The 15,456-nt window shown below is 42.4% G+C and overlaps 1 protein-coding gene across 1 annotated transcript in view; it reads right to left on the minus strand.

Annotated features, from left to right (window-relative positions):
- Positions 1 to 1,680: 1,680 nt before the first annotated feature.
- The window catches only part of LOC121462035 (protein mono-ADP-ribosyltransferase PARP14-like), a 29,613-nt gene continuing 15,837 nt past the window's right edge, over positions 1,681 to 15,456 (minus strand). The window contains exons 3-13 of the mRNA XM_041673460.1: positions 12,954 to 13,193; positions 12,194 to 12,415; positions 8,766 to 8,820; positions 8,071 to 8,220; positions 7,749 to 7,811; positions 7,222 to 7,386; positions 5,878 to 6,084; positions 5,191 to 5,790; positions 3,412 to 3,545; positions 2,420 to 2,594; positions 1,681 to 2,136 (exon numbers count right to left, since the gene is read on the minus strand). Coding sequence (XP_041529394.1) covers positions 1,847 to 2,136; positions 2,420 to 2,594; positions 3,412 to 3,545; positions 5,191 to 5,790; positions 5,878 to 6,084; positions 7,222 to 7,386; positions 7,749 to 7,811; positions 8,071 to 8,220; positions 8,766 to 8,820; positions 12,194 to 12,415; positions 12,954 to 13,193 — 2,301 coding nt within the window. The 3' untranslated portion in view covers positions 1,681 to 1,846. The remainder of the gene's footprint in view (positions 2,137 to 2,419; positions 2,595 to 3,411; positions 3,546 to 5,190; positions 5,791 to 5,877; positions 6,085 to 7,221; positions 7,387 to 7,748; positions 7,812 to 8,070; positions 8,221 to 8,765; positions 8,821 to 12,193; positions 12,416 to 12,953; positions 13,194 to 15,456) is intronic.

The raw sequence follows: 15,456 nt of genomic DNA on the forward strand, positions 1-15,456 counted from the left end.
GGTGATCCCTATGGTGGGAAGCGGCACCTTAATCCTCCCAACACCCAGGATATACGACCTGAGAACGTCACACAGCACTAGCTCTTTGGCCTACAGAACTCCTAAAAAAGTAGGGTGGACACCAAATTCAGAAGGAAAAAAAACAGGGAAATCTGAGGTCACTTCACAGACATGAGATACTTGCAACTGTGATGGCCACTGTGTGATGGACATTGTGTGATGGACACCATGTGGTGGTCACTGCATGAAGGTCATGTGTAATGACCATGTGATGGACACTGAGTAATGGCCACTCATTGATAGTCACTGTGTGATGGCCACTGAATGATGGCCATTGTGTGATAGACACCATGTGATGGTCACTGTGTGATGGCCACTGAATGATGGCCATTGTGTGATAGTCACTGTGTGATGGTCACTGTGTGATGGCCACTGAATGATGGCCATTATGTGATAGACACCATGTGATAGTCACTGTGTGATGGTCACTGTGTGATGGCCACTGAATGATGGCCATTGTGTGATAGACACCATGTGATAGTCACTGTGTGATGGTCACTGTGTGATGGCCACTGAATGATGGCCAAAACAGCACTTGCTTCTCTCAAGGCCAGATCCTGTGGTGGGAATAGAGAAGGACTGGACACCAGCACCAAGACTCAGGAAGCTGGCTCTCAGGGTTCCTGCGTCAGTGAGCTCAGACAAGGATGTTTCTTGTACTCTGAACATGTTCCCTAAGTCCTGAAATATGGAAAAACTCTTCCCAAAGCACTGTTCATGGGAACAAGGTCATGTTTGTGACCGCATCTCTCACTCTACCTGGCAAAGTCTAGGCACTCAATAAATAGCACTGAGTCTGAAATTGACAGGAGAAAATTAGAGGAACAACGCTAGCCAGGTCTGGTGACACAGGCCTCCGACATGTAGCCAAAGCAGGAAGAGAGTGAGTTCAAGGCCTGCCAAGGCTATTGAAGGATATCAGAGGCAGTCTGTGCAACTAAGCAAAATCCTGCCTCAACATAAGAAGTAAGAGGACTGGGGTGTGTGTAGCTCAATGGTAGAGTCTTTCTTGGCTTATGTGAGGCCCTGGGTTCAGTCCCCAGTACCACAAGAAAGAATTATCATCCAATAGACACTGAGTTAGCAGCCTGACCAGTTGGCTTACACACAAAGCTGTGAAGTCATCACAAGATGACTTGCCATGGAAAAGATGCTAGCAGATCTCCTCAGCATTCTCTCATTCTCACAGGGAGGAAGGATTTCCCCAGGAGGTGCAGCAGGCTTCATCCATTAATTTCATTAGGTACCCAGATCATTGGGTTTGACATTGCCAGGGCCTTTAGCAATTCGGACCATGGCTTCTGGGCTGTGCCCCTCCTTGTGGCTCAGTTCACACAGACCACGAACCATGTGCCAGCACCGAGTGTGTACATCGCCCTGTCCGGAGCTGTCCAGCCCTCATGGCACAGGGCTGGAAGTGAAGAAAGAGGTTCTCTGCTCTGGATCTGATCAGTTGGGCGGTTAGAAGCCCTATTTGTTCAGTGACACTGTGTGTCCCCATGGCACGGTTTCACTCTGTCACAGTTCCAATGGTGGCAGCTGGAATTGCGGGGCTTCCTGAAAGTCTGTGAGGGTGTTACTGTCACATTTGAGACAGCACAGCTTCAGCTGTTACCTGATTTAAATTCTCAATTAGATTGGCTCTCAAGTAGATTCATTTCCACCATGGAGGAGCAGCTCAGGAAACATCCAAGGCAAAGAAAGATCTTGTGCTCTTAGAGACAGCATAAGGAGGAAGACAGTTAAAATTTGTCTTGCAGCAGATGCATGAAGATGCCCTGAAGTGTCACAACCTAAAGGTGATGAGATATTCTGGGTATGCGTGATTGTCATAGAACACTACAAACAAACTTGGGCTTTTATCATCATCTGTGACAGTGTCGTACAAGTCAGTAGGATTTTGAGGGTCCCTTGGAGGAGGCACAATCAATGACGGGTTTCCCTTTGTGTAGTTTCCAGTGAGAACCCGCACGTAATACATATACTTCTTCCCATTTGCATCTGGTCTGGAATATTTATCATGAGCTGAATAGGAAGCATCGACAGCAAAATAGGTTCCTTTCCCATAATACATGGCTGCAAAGAGAAAGACATATCAAAGGAGTTCAATGTAGCATATAAATCAACATGTTAGTCCACTATGTCAACTAATGTAAAAGGAATGCTTGGCTTGAATATTTAAAACATTTTCTTTATCATCATCATTATTATCAATTTTCCTCCTCAGAGGACATATAGCTGTTTATTGCTAAAACTGACTCTACTCTGGCCACCTCAATGTGAGGAACACAGTGAATGGAGCCCAGGGTGGTTCTAAGTCAGCAGTCCATTTGGGGAAACTGACTGCATCCTTCCTCACCGTTCTTCCCAGCATAGCTGCGGTTAAATCCATGGCTGTTGAGGTGTAGAATAGAGCTAGCCTCCGTCCCATGGAAGAGCTGTTTCTCATTTCTTCCATGGCCATTCTTTTCATCCATGATTTTTTTGTTTGACTGGTACTTCTTCCAGAGAGCTGGATTTTGGATCCTTTCGATCTATAAATTAATAAAGTATTAAGTTATTCTGAAGATGCCAATAGCCCTTGCCAAGTGATACCAAATTACCATTTTTGTCTTTCTTTTTTCTTTTCTTTTTCCTCTTTTGGTTTTTTGAAACAGGATTTCTCTGTACCTTTAAGGCCTGTCCTGTAACTAGCTCTTGTAGACCAAGCTGACCTCCAACTCACAGAGATCCGCCTGCCTCTGACTCCTGTCCTGAGTGCTGGAATTAAAGGCGTCCACCACCACTGCTCAGCATCTTTGTCTCTCATAAGTAAAAATAGTACTCACACAAATTCAGTGCCAAGTGACAGATTCCCATGTTCAGAAATATTTTTAGGACTGTTAACACAACTTAGTAAGTATATGGTGACCCGAGTTCAATCCCTAAAGTTGGAAGGAGAACACTGACTTCCACATGGTGTGAATGTTACCTTCCCTCTACCCCCCCTCCACACACACACACACACACACACACACACACACACACACAGAGAGAGAGAGAGAGAGAGAGAGAGAGAGAGAGAGAGAGAGAGAGAGAGAGATACAGACAAGGCTGTCTTCCTGGCCTGGAGTTAACACATTATGTTGGGTTGGCTAGCTAGGTGCTACAGTTTCAGAATGTTGTAAGCTACCTGATGTGGGTTTGGAAAGCAAACTAGGAACTTGGGGTCCTCTGAGAGAGCAATACAAAATCTTGACCCACAGGCCACCTCTACAAACCCATATATGAGTGGATTTATTCAGGAACATTGATTATACCAATTATATAACTATGTATCTTTTCCATTAGAAAACTCAACAGCCAACTTACGTTCTCTATGACAAACTTTTGGCAGGTCTGGTGGAACTTGCTTGCCACCGTGATATACTCAGGATCACTGGTTTGCAGACTGACCACAAACAATTTCTTCTGCCCCATGTCACTCCAATTTGAAGGGATTTCAGCTGCAAAATAGACATTTGAGGGCTCCTGTGTACATTTCCAGTATGCTTTGACAAAACCTGCCTCCCTGTTGTATTATAGTCTCATAATTCTATGTATTCAAGAAATTTCTTATCTTTCTAAAAGGATGCTGTTAAAAGTGTGGAACATGGACCATTGGTATCAGGATGAGATGGAAAACTTGTTTAGAAGATGTGGGTGATTTAAGGTGAGATAGAGCAGTGGTAAATCTCTTGCCTGACACATATGAGACTTGTTTCCCAGCACCCTCTCCAGAAGAAGACAAAAGCCATCCATGTCCTGAGTTAGGGTTTCCTAGGGATGGAGCCTCTCTGTCTACTCCTGTTTCCGTCTTGCTAAGGTGTGAGAACTGACTACATGTTGTAACTCACCTTCATTTAGTGCACAGCCTCTACTCTGTTGTGATTTAACAAATTCATTACTAACTTGTTCTGAACAATCTTTGTCATTTGCACATGCATGAGTTTGTACCACTGGAGGGTAGTCTACATGTATTTTCTCATTTGCCTCACTCCATCCTTAAGAGGTAGGTGGGTGGGTGGTAGGGTTTATCTGTGGCAGGCTATAGAATACCACATATGATATGTCATTTCTCCAGGTGTGCTTAGAGTCTGAGGGGTTCATCCATACTGGTCCTGCAGAAGATGAATATAGTCTGTGGGAAGCCACAGGGGACTCATGTGGTTTGAAGGCAGGAATGACAGCCTACACAGGACAGCCACTCCCTTCCTGGGGATCAGACCCACAGGGAACCTGAGGGCTGCTTCCTGACCTGGTACCCAGGAACCTTTGGCTCAGGAAAGAGAAGACAGGAATAGAATTGGGGTCTTCCCTTGATCATCATCATAGACACAGTGGCCGACTCTAACAAGTCTGTCCTCTACTTTACTTTTGTGTTCTTGAGAATCTTGGCTGCTTTTCTTCTGAAACTACTTTTTTCTACCTCTGCCTCAGGCAGCCGTTATCTCACTAGAAGAACTGATCCAGTATAAACTCTCCATGTGGAAAATGCAAGATTAACTATTGTTACAGTTAAGATAGTTCTTCTTGGGTTGTTGGGTTCATCCATGCTCTATTTCCCTGGCCATAGTGTATGCTCTGGAAACTTAGAGACCAAGATCTTTAAATCATTCTACTAGGGTTATTTGAATTTTATTTATTTTAAACTTTAATGTAGTAGAGCATGGATGGGTCATGCCTTTAATCTCAGCTTTTGGGAGGCAGAAGCAGTAAATCTCTGAATTTGAGCCTAGCCTGGTCTAACTTCCAGGTCAGCCATGGTTACATAGTGAAACACTGTCTCAAAAAACAAAACAAAAGAGTTCCAGACCAGCAATGGCTAAATAATAAAACTATGTGAAAAACAAAACAAGCTGACTGGTGGCTGCATTTGCCCTTAATAGCAGCACTCAGGAGACAGGATCTCTGGGAGTTTGAGGCCAGCCTGGTTTACAAGAGCTAGTTCCAGAACAGATAGGACTGTTACACAGAGATATCCAATTTTGAAAAAAAAAAACCCTGCTGTGTTTCTAAAATACTACTAATCTCCCTGCTGTGTTTCTAAAATACTACTAATCTCAGAGTTTAAAGTTAGCAATTGCTGACACCCACGAGCATGTAACTTACCTTCATCTTTTAAGATGCGCTGAACTGTGACACTCTGTCCTTGAGGGCCTGTGGCCGTGTTCGTCCTCAAGTTCACTGTGAAGTCCTGATTATTAATTTTGACAACAGTGCTCTTGTGCTTTGCCTGCCGTGCTTTCTCCAACTGCATGTTAGTTATTTTGTCGAAACAGTGTAGGACGTTGTTGTCAATATATTGCCATTCCACGAATGTGAGGACATAGTCTGCCTGGCTTTCCTTCTCTTTAGCCAATCGGAAGCTCTTGATCAGGTTTTCAATCTCATCTCTGGCTTCTATCACATCTCTGCTAATTCCTGAAACTTCAATCAAAGGCGCATTCTGGTCCAGCTCAATGACGATATTCAGCCTCTCCTGCAGCTCATTCAGCTTCTTGTACTCCTTCTCACCAAAGTCTCTGACACACTCATCATCACTGCGATAGGGTAGCTGCTCCTGGGCGATCAGATTCTGTATCCAGGAGATCGTGTGTTCCACACTGTCTTCATCTATGCCACATACCTGGAAAACTGTCTGCTCTATTTTCTTATCCCAAAACAGGGTCTTCTGTTTGTGTGGAGTGTGCTTTGGAAACTCAAAAAAGGCTAAAGAGAAAATGAAAATTAATTTTCCTTTTATTCCCTTGATCATCAAGGTGAGGAATATGTATTTGAGAAAAGCAAACAACTCACAGGTAGTCTTAGACAGTAGAGACGGCTGGGGAGGAGCCTGGGAGCCTTCTCTGTCTTTCATAGTCTTATAAAAAATTTCCAGAATAAGAGGATGGAAGACAACAACTTTGACTTTCTTCACAGCCTGCACTGATGTTTTCTGGATAAATTCTTCAATGGCATCCATTATGGATTTAACAACTAAATATGCATCCTGCTGAGCACTTCCTTTAAACACATACACACGAAGAAAAGATTAAGATTCACCTTCAAAAGGCTGTTACACACACAAGGAATTCCAGATGTCACAGGAAAGAAAATGCCTAGCCCCACTTTAATCGATGTCTATACTTCTAACACAACATCATCAAACAGTTTTGACATCCTAGACACAGTGGGGAGAAGTTTCTATTCCATGCTGTCCGAAGGTCGACACTCCAGGACACGACCCTGAAACCTGTTCTGATTTGTGACATTTACATTTTTCCTTTTCAGCTGATCCTGGTTCCCAGTATCACTCCCCTCCCAGAGTACAGGTGACTTTGCCCCTTGATTTACAAGAGTTTTCAAAGATCGTAAAAGGTGGGAAATAAAGATAATACACCTTGAAACAACATGGTCCTTACAGAGACAATCTGAGTCTCTGATAGATTTTATGCACGTGTTGAGATTCAGCTAACGCTGGGGACCCGATTTAAACTAAGGTAATTCTAAGGCACCCAAAACTGTAAGCTACTTGTTCTAGTCTATAATTCTAGGCCTATTAGTTACCCTGACCCTCCAGGATGTCTTTCTTCCCCATGCTCTGTACCATTTTAGCTCCCTAGCAGAATTTGAATCATCACTGAGTAGATCCACTCCTGTCTTCACCATGTTCAGATCTTGTTTCTCAAGCCCTGGAACCCACTCCAAGGAAAGACTGTGGAGTAGCCCAAAGTGAAAGGCAGCTGCCAAAATCACATGACAGGCAGTGTAAAAGTCTCCTGGGAAAGATGGTTTGATCAACTGAGAGCCCATCTGGATTATCTCTGTTAATGGTGCTCACCACTGGGGCAGGAAATTACAGCAGATGCCTTTGACTAACCTTGAAGACAACAATTGTGGGGACAAAGTTCACTCCTCCTGCCCATGTCCTTCCCATCATTGGGACCACAGGTGCACATAAATGCACCCTGCTCATTTTCCTCCTTCTACTTAAAGAACTCACAGGCTTTGCTCATTCCCTAGTGGATGGGGTGCCTTGGAGTGAGGAAACTGTCTACTCCTAGGAAAGGTGTCCCTGTCATCACCCAGACCCAGTGAGGACCAAATCCATGGGAAAGTCGAAACTTTGGGATGGAGCCTTGACAGCCTGTGGCTACGGACCTGCACCAATGGCTGGTAGGCAGATGGACGAGTAGTTCCTTTGTTCACATTCTTCCAAAACACAGGAAACTGATCTCTTCACGTCATTCCCACCATGAACGTGAATAATACTCTTGCATCTCAGTGATCCACCTTCAGTAACTATATACTCCCTGTTCTGTTGAGCTGTGAAACATGAGCAGATCCAGAGTCAGACGCTGACCTGCGCTTGGAGAAAGCCAGATGTCTGATTTCACAAGGAAACATTTTATGAATTAAATGCTCATGAAATACTACGTATCATGAAATTTTGGGTTTAATTTCTCTTAACTGTAAGATAACCTTCCACTTTTAACTTTCTTTTGTATGGAATTGTTTCATAAAATATATGATCTTAAGATAAAAACATGGGTCTCAAAACAAAACAAAACCAAAACAAATTAATACATTGTCCTTCCAGCCCATGGCCCTTCCTCGGTTTCCTCACAGCCTCTGACAGTTAATTTTCCACTTCCAATCCAGCTCCAAGAAGCAGCATCGTTCCTTACCCAAGACAGAACATTCCTTCTCCACACTTGGTCCTGCACTCTCCAAAATTGCTTTGGAGACTCCTACATGAGAAAATCAAGACAGTGACCTGACCAGAAAGAAGCCTTTGTGTCTCAACACACCCCATCATACAGCAGTAAGGACAGAGAAGAAAATTTCAAACATGTTGCCAGTTGTAAGAAAGCCCATTGAAATAACTTTAAAGATATTAGGTAATAGGAGCAAGCCCAAGTCAACCAACCATTTTGTCTGTAGAAACACTTCTTCATAGGATCTACCACACTGATTACTGCATGAGACAGAATCCATCTCACTAAGTACCTGATTTGAGCGTAAATGTGTTTGATGTTGAATTGACAATCACATCTGCCACTTCTTTGGTGATGTCCCCCGTGGCCACTTGGAAGAGGATTGGGCCAATATTCATTTCATGCACTCCTAACGTAGGGCTGGAGAGACTCCCATAAAACCCTGCCCAGAGGAAAGAAAAGACAGAATTAGGCACCAAGTCATCAGAAGCAAGAACAGCTGAGGTGGCATGCTTCCCTATCACTATATTGGCTGCCATTTACTGTGGCTCTGGGCCTGGGCTGGGACAGGAGGATGGCTTGAGTTTAGGAGTTCGGGGCCATCCTGGGCAACATGGCAAAACCTTGCTTCAAAACAAAGCTCCAAACAAGATGAACTCAGAAAGAGCAAACCACATGTGACAGAGAAGTGTTGGCTTACATAGTCTCTTAAGGTTTCTCTTGGGAAATACATGTCAAGTGGAGGTGGTCGTCTCATCAGCAATTTAAAAATGCCATTATACTGGTTATATAATCTGGTCCCTCTTTCCCTTTTGCCCCAAGTCGCATAAACAGACCAGTTTCTTTTATACTCACATGCATGGAATATCATTTAATATGTTCCATAGTTTGACTTATCAGAGAAATGATCACCATCATCCTTTCCCTGTCATCGAACAGTTATTTGGTAACAAGAAATCACTGGTCAACTTAAACACTTTACTGTACCTTGGGTGTCACTTGGATTTCCATGAGTCCTTTTGTCAAATTCATCTGAAAATGCCTGGAAACACAAACACAATTTTGATCATTATATTCTCTATATGATCAGTGAGTTTGCATCCTAGGGGCTTCTGATTCTGTATGCACATGTAGTGATGTGTATAGTAAAGACATTGTGCCTGACCTTGAGTGACATGTTTCAGTAAAGCCTTCGCTAGGTTTGGGTTGATCGGGGGTAGAGGCCAAAGAATTGTTTTGAGACTGTTTAAACCTTGAAGAAATGTTTTCTCTCTGGAGACTACACTTGGTGCTCTGTGAGAGCTTGTAGCTGTACTGACCTTCATCTGAAGACACTCCTGGAATCCTGGGGTTTTTACTTTTGATTATTTCATTTCATAATGTGTGCCTTGTCTGCTCTCACAAGCAGGAAAAGCAAGATGACTACAGTAGATGGAACTTTTCCCAGACACTATTAACCTTGTATGTGTTTAATAATGTAACTAGAGTGAGCTAGTTGGGTGTCAGTCTCTTCCAAAAAGGCTGATACCCCTTTTCTCCTTTGGAAAATGAAGGCTTAGCATCTTAGTGAGCATGTCTCTCTACTGTGGCACCTATAGCCAGTATCAAACCATATACATACACATGATTAGAAAGTAGTAATCCTCAAACAGTAGTATTTAATTTACTTCTATATTTTTACAATCATAAAAACGTACATATTGTCTGGGTGGGGGTGGTACACACTTTAATATCAGCACTCAGAAGGCAGAGGCAGGAGAATCTCTGTGAGTTCAAGTCCAGCCTGGTCTACAAGAGCTAGTTCCAGGACAGGCTCCAAAACTACAGAGAAACTCTGTCTCAAAAACCCAAAATACACACACACACACACACACACACACACACACACACACACACACGTGTGTATCTATATTTACACATAGATATTGTTGGGCAGAGGTGGCATAGACCTTTAATCCCAACAGTTGGGAGACTGAGACAGGTGAATCTCTCAATTTGAGGCCAGCCTATGCTACAGAGTGAGTTCCAGGACACCTAGGTCTATACTGAGAAACACTTTCTCAAAAACAAATGAAAGACAAAATATACATACTTTTCCTACAAATGTGTCCTGTAAAATAGAGGTGTAAACAAAGTTGTAAATCCTATTAACTAGAGCGATGTTTAAAATCCAATAGAGGGATAATTCTGCATTTCCACACACCCATGTCTTAAAACAGTAGCCAATAAAAATTATATTTTCAAAGACTAATGGGATGTAGAAATGCTAATTTTATCCTTTCAAGTGGAAAGGATATTAAATTGCTCATTTACATGATCTCATCTAAAACCATACAGCAGAGGCTTGAGTCTCCCTATCTTTTCATTATTTGGGAAGCGTTGTTCTCTCTCTCTCTCTCTCTCTAGGGTCTAAACAAGGCTGACTAAAAACTTTCTGCATTTTGTGCTGCTCAGTGTATGCTCTTTAAATGCGTTTCCTTCTTAACCAAACAGCCCAGAGAAGCTGCACCTAGAAGCCGTGTTCAGACCTTCGGCTCCTGCTCTTCAGTCTCTGTCCCGGTATCCGCTCACAGGCAACTCCTTTTGTAAATGTAATTTAAGTTTGAAAATCTTTAAATCTTGAGAGTTTATCATGTTTGGAGTGTAAATAATAGCATTTAAATGTGTTAAAGGTGTTGGTGGAGACTCATCCTTTTCATATATCTGCAGAGTATTTTATGTATTAAAGAAAATGAGACTAACCTGAGCCTTTAATCCCAGCACTAAGAAGGCAGAGGCAGTAGGATCTATGAGTTCACGGCCACCCCAGTTTATAGAGTGAGTTCCAGAACAGCCAGGGCTTACAGAGAAACCCTGAAGAGAGAGAGAGAGAGAGAGAGAGAGAGAGAGAGAGAGAGAGAGAACAACGCTTCCCAAATAATGAAAAGATAGGGAGATTCAAGCCTATGAGACAGGATTCATCTCTATTCATGTAAACGTTGAAGACATTCATATCACACAAAAATCTCAGCACCTCCACCTCCTGTTCACGTTGTGTACAGAAATCTAAACTTCAAAAGTAGTGATGATTTCTAGAAGGGAGAGCATGTGCTACAGAAATGCTCACATCACCTTAAATCATGATGTCACAGGGGAGCTATTTAAAACTATTAATAGCTGAGCAAGTGGATACATACTTATATTCCCAGTATTCTGGAAGCTGATGCAGGAGGATTGCCATGAGTGTGAACAGTCTGGACTGCTTAGCAAGATCCTGTCTAAAAATAACCTAAGCAAACAAACAAACCTCACTATGCTTGTTAGTCCAAGCTGAAGGAGTTGGCTGCCAGATTAGAATGTAGGATCTCTGTGATTGCTTCCATGAATTTATAGGAAGTGTCTAGATCTGGACAATAATGACATAGGACCTAAAAATTCCAACAGCCCAATCCACAGGCATCTGTGGGCTGTCACCTTACAGTGACATTGTGGAAACTGTTCTAACACTAAGGCCATGTGTCTACTGGATTATAAAGACATGGAGAACAGAAATCAGACCACATTGCCGTAGCTGATGTGAACACTGTGACCGAGGATGATTCTAGTATTTCTGGTCCAAGTGTCCTAAGTCACATGGGGACGTGTTCAAGCCACATCCTTCACTCACGATTAATTACATTTCCAGAAATGGTGGCCGGAATCACCTGCATCCCATCCTGGAATTTTCAGATTGATTATGCCATAAATGTGCCTTGATATTATGTATTAACATTTCTATGTCCATAGGAGAGGCAAACTCATAGGCTAAAAAAAAAACAATGGGTATTACAATGTGTCAGCCTTACTTATCTGACTCTATAATGGGTATTACACTGTGTGAGCCTTTCTTGCCTGATTCTATAATGGGTATGACAATGTGTGAGCCTTACTTATCTGATTCTGATCCAGACATAAGGATGGAGAGATGGAGAGGCATTCATGAGACAGCTGTAACCTCACACATTAACTCTATCATTGACCACATGAAGGAATGACTGCATTTCAAGGTGTGTTTTAGTGGTAAGGTTAAGTTCAAAATGAATTGGTGAATTGTTTAGAGACAGATCTAAACAATCATGTGTCAGCATTATATGTGAGAAACAGATCAAACTCCCACCCACAGAGCAATAGCAGTTGAGGCTGAAAAACAGATAGATAGAACTTCATTGGGTTGGTTTATGGACTTTTGTGGGTGTTTGAAACTTTCCCAAATAAGAAGTGATTTTTTTCTGTTTCTAATTTTTCTTGAAATTTGTCATGCTACATATAACCAGTCAGCACACTCTCCTGCACTGAAAACACATGAAACAAACCTCCTATTAGACCAAGAAGATGCAAAAGAACACAGGTCCTGTACTGCAGTTGACAAAGAGATCAGAAGCAAGCCAAATCTGTACCTGAATGTTTTCTTCGTCTTTCGGGTGCAGCAGAAACTGAACTTCCTGTAAAGTTTTCAGTTGATTCTTGCTACTAAATTTGAGCACTTCTGAAATTATTAATTTAGCAAATTCGGGTTTAGGAAACCCCAGATTTCCTGTTCCTATTGCTGGAAATCCAATTGATTGTAGAGACAGTGCCTCGGCGGTTCCTAGACAGTCTCTGATGATGTTTGTCATGATCTGAAAAGCACAAAGCACTTCCTTAAATGTCTTCTTTAGAATGAGGAACCCTAAAAAGTAAGCACTCAGCAGCTTGTCCTGGGAACACTGTCCACTCTATTGTGCTTTCAACAAAAGTTAGCAGCAGTGTGAGGGGGAAACTGCGGAGAAGAAATGAGAAAGAGAACGTGGACACCCTTACAAGAGCACAGACTCACTCCACCATAAGCAAAGAGGGGAAGCCACAGCTGTCCCAGTTTATCACTGTTTCCCAACTTCAAGCTCTCACCTTACCTTTCCTCAATAAATGCAGTATATTCCCCCAACCCTTCCCTGACCGTCAGTAATTGCTGAGCACAATAACTAACTTACATGTCTAACTATATGAACTATGATCTACAAGAATTCATCTACAACTGAAAATAAATGGCCATGGTATGGGACCTGCCAATTCATGATGTTGTCCCAGAAAAGAAGCAGACAGGGACTAGCTGTGGTGTGCTGTAGGGGAGTCCAGAGAGCTACCCCATGCCCTGGAGAATGTAAAGCTGGGTCCTACCTTCAGTGACCATGCAGTGTCGTTGAGTTTCCACTGTGGAGCGACCACATGAAATACGTGGTGGCAGTTCAGGTTACAGCCACTGGTTTGTAGAATTGTGCCTGCCTTGACAGAGACCCCTTGTCCTTCTTCATTCAGTTCCTTCTGGAGTTTTGGCCCGGCCTTTTCTAGTAAGGCCTTAGAAATGTGTCCTTTGTTGAGTGAAAGATCCGTGTGAATGGAGTTGATGATGACATGGGTCTTAAAGACAAAACCAAAGAAACTTTTCAAATTTTCAGTAAAGGCATTCATCAACCATGACCACATTTTGGATTGGGGCAATGGTTTGTATTCTCTCAGTTATAGTTTAAATAAACGCTGATTGGCCAGTAGCCAAGCAGGAAATATAGGCAGGACAACCAGATAGGAAGTAGAGGTGGGTCAAGGGGAACAGGAGAATACTGGGGAGAAGGAAGCCCATTCCTCTGAGGTTGTGACCTTGTCACAGAAGCAGCAAGATGTGACTGCCTCGATGAATAGGGTACCAAGCCATGTGGCTAACATAGACTAGAATAATGGGCTAATATAAGTTTAAGAGTTAACAAGAAGCCTGAGCTAATGGGCCAATTAATTTATAACTAATGTAGACCTCCATGTGATTTTTTTTTGGGACTTAATGACTGCAGGAACCAGGCAGGACAGAAACCTTAGACAAGAAACCTCCAGTCAACAACATTTGAACCACTGGGTTTGGCCAAAGGAAGGAAGACAACAGTTGCTTGTACACATTTGGTGATTAATGTTCAGAAAAAGAAAACTCATAAAAGTCAGAGTGGAAACAATTCTAATGTCCATTGGCTAATGGCTGGGAAAAAGAAACGCATCTTCATTTAATAGAATATTATGCAGCCACTAAGAGATATGAAATTCTGACATATACTACAGTCCGGGAAACTCCTGAAAGAATTACCGTCAGTGAAAGAAACTGGTCAACTATATTATATGAAACTCAAGAACAGATTTATTTGTAGAGCCAGGTGTGGTGTCACACTCCTTTAATCCCAGCGCTCAGGAGGCAGACACAGGTGGATCTCTTGAGTTTAATGCCAACCTTGTCCATATTACAAGTTCCAGGACAACCAGAGCTGTGTAGTAAGACCCTGTCAAATAGAAAATTAAACAAACAAATAATAACAGAGTAGATTAAATGTTCTCTAGAACTAGGAAGGTGGGATGATCAGGAGGACAAATAACGAGTAACTACTAGGGACCACAAATTTCTTTCTGATGGGATTAGAGTTCACCATAGTTAGATTGCAGGTATGTTTGCATGATTGTGGTCATACACACATATATACACACATACATATACAAGCACAAACTCATATTCACACTGCAAGAATTATCCCTATGTGAGCCCCAACACCAAGACCTCCCATGTTTATTTTTAATGAATATACTGAAAACCATTGATGCGCCACCTTCAAGTGTGAACTGTGAGTTATATAACACTGTTTAAAGAAAAAAGCCATCAATATCCAACTGTTAAAATGATGTATAGCTTTGCTCAGCTTAGCCTGTGGGAACATGCTGCAGCATCATGTCCAGGTGAAAAGGTCCAATTGTAGGGCTGGTGTGATAGCTCAGTGGGTAAGAGCACTGACTGCTCTTCCAGAAAACCTGGGTTCAATTCCCAGAACCCATATGGCAGCTCACAACGTCTGTAACTCCAGTTCCTGGGGTTCTGACACTCTCATGTAGACATACATAAAGGCAAAACACCAATGCACATGTAATAAAAATATTTTTTTTAAAGTTTCAGTTGTATCACTGCTGGTCACAATACACCAAGAACTTCCTGGTGAATGCTTAGAGATACTTTCTCTTGAAAACAATTCAAAGCAAGAAAGGGTTACAACATCTACTTAATGTCATCTATTATCATAGCCAGCATATCCATCCATCTGTTTGTCCTTTAAAGGTAATGGGGACAGGTGACACCCAGTGATGATAATTTAAGTCTTTGAGGTTAAACAAAGCTTTGAAGGATTGGTTAAAAATTTCACTGTAGGGGCTGGAAAGCTGGCTCAGCAATTAGGAGCATTTGCTTTTCTTCCAGAGGACCCAGGTTCAGTTTCCAGCATCCACTCATCTATCTCACAATCACCTGGAGTCCATCTCCAAAGGATCTGACACTGCCTTCTGGCCTCTGGTCATCCACACACATGTGATATTCACTCACTCAGTCACACACACACACACACACACACACACACACACACACACAAATTTAAAAAAATAACAGAAATAAATGTTTAACAAATTTTCTCTATATTATGATGTTTGTTTTCTTTGTGTTATAAAAGTTTTACCCTCCCTCCCTCCCTCCATCTCCCTACTGTTGCTTTTACAGACTTGTGCCTCCACACCGTGTTTGTGCAGTGCTAAGGGACTGAACCCAGGACTTCATGCCTGCTAGGCAAACTCTCTTTCAACTGAGCCTCAGCCAAGCATTTGTCTTAAA

This window comes from Microtus oregoni, unplaced genomic scaffold (genome assembly GCF_018167655.1).
Source record: "Microtus oregoni isolate MIOR12 unplaced genomic scaffold, Mior012 000023F_ref0000262, whole genome shotgun sequence".
Lineage (NCBI taxonomy): Eukaryota > Metazoa > Chordata > Mammalia > Rodentia > Cricetidae > Microtus > Microtus oregoni.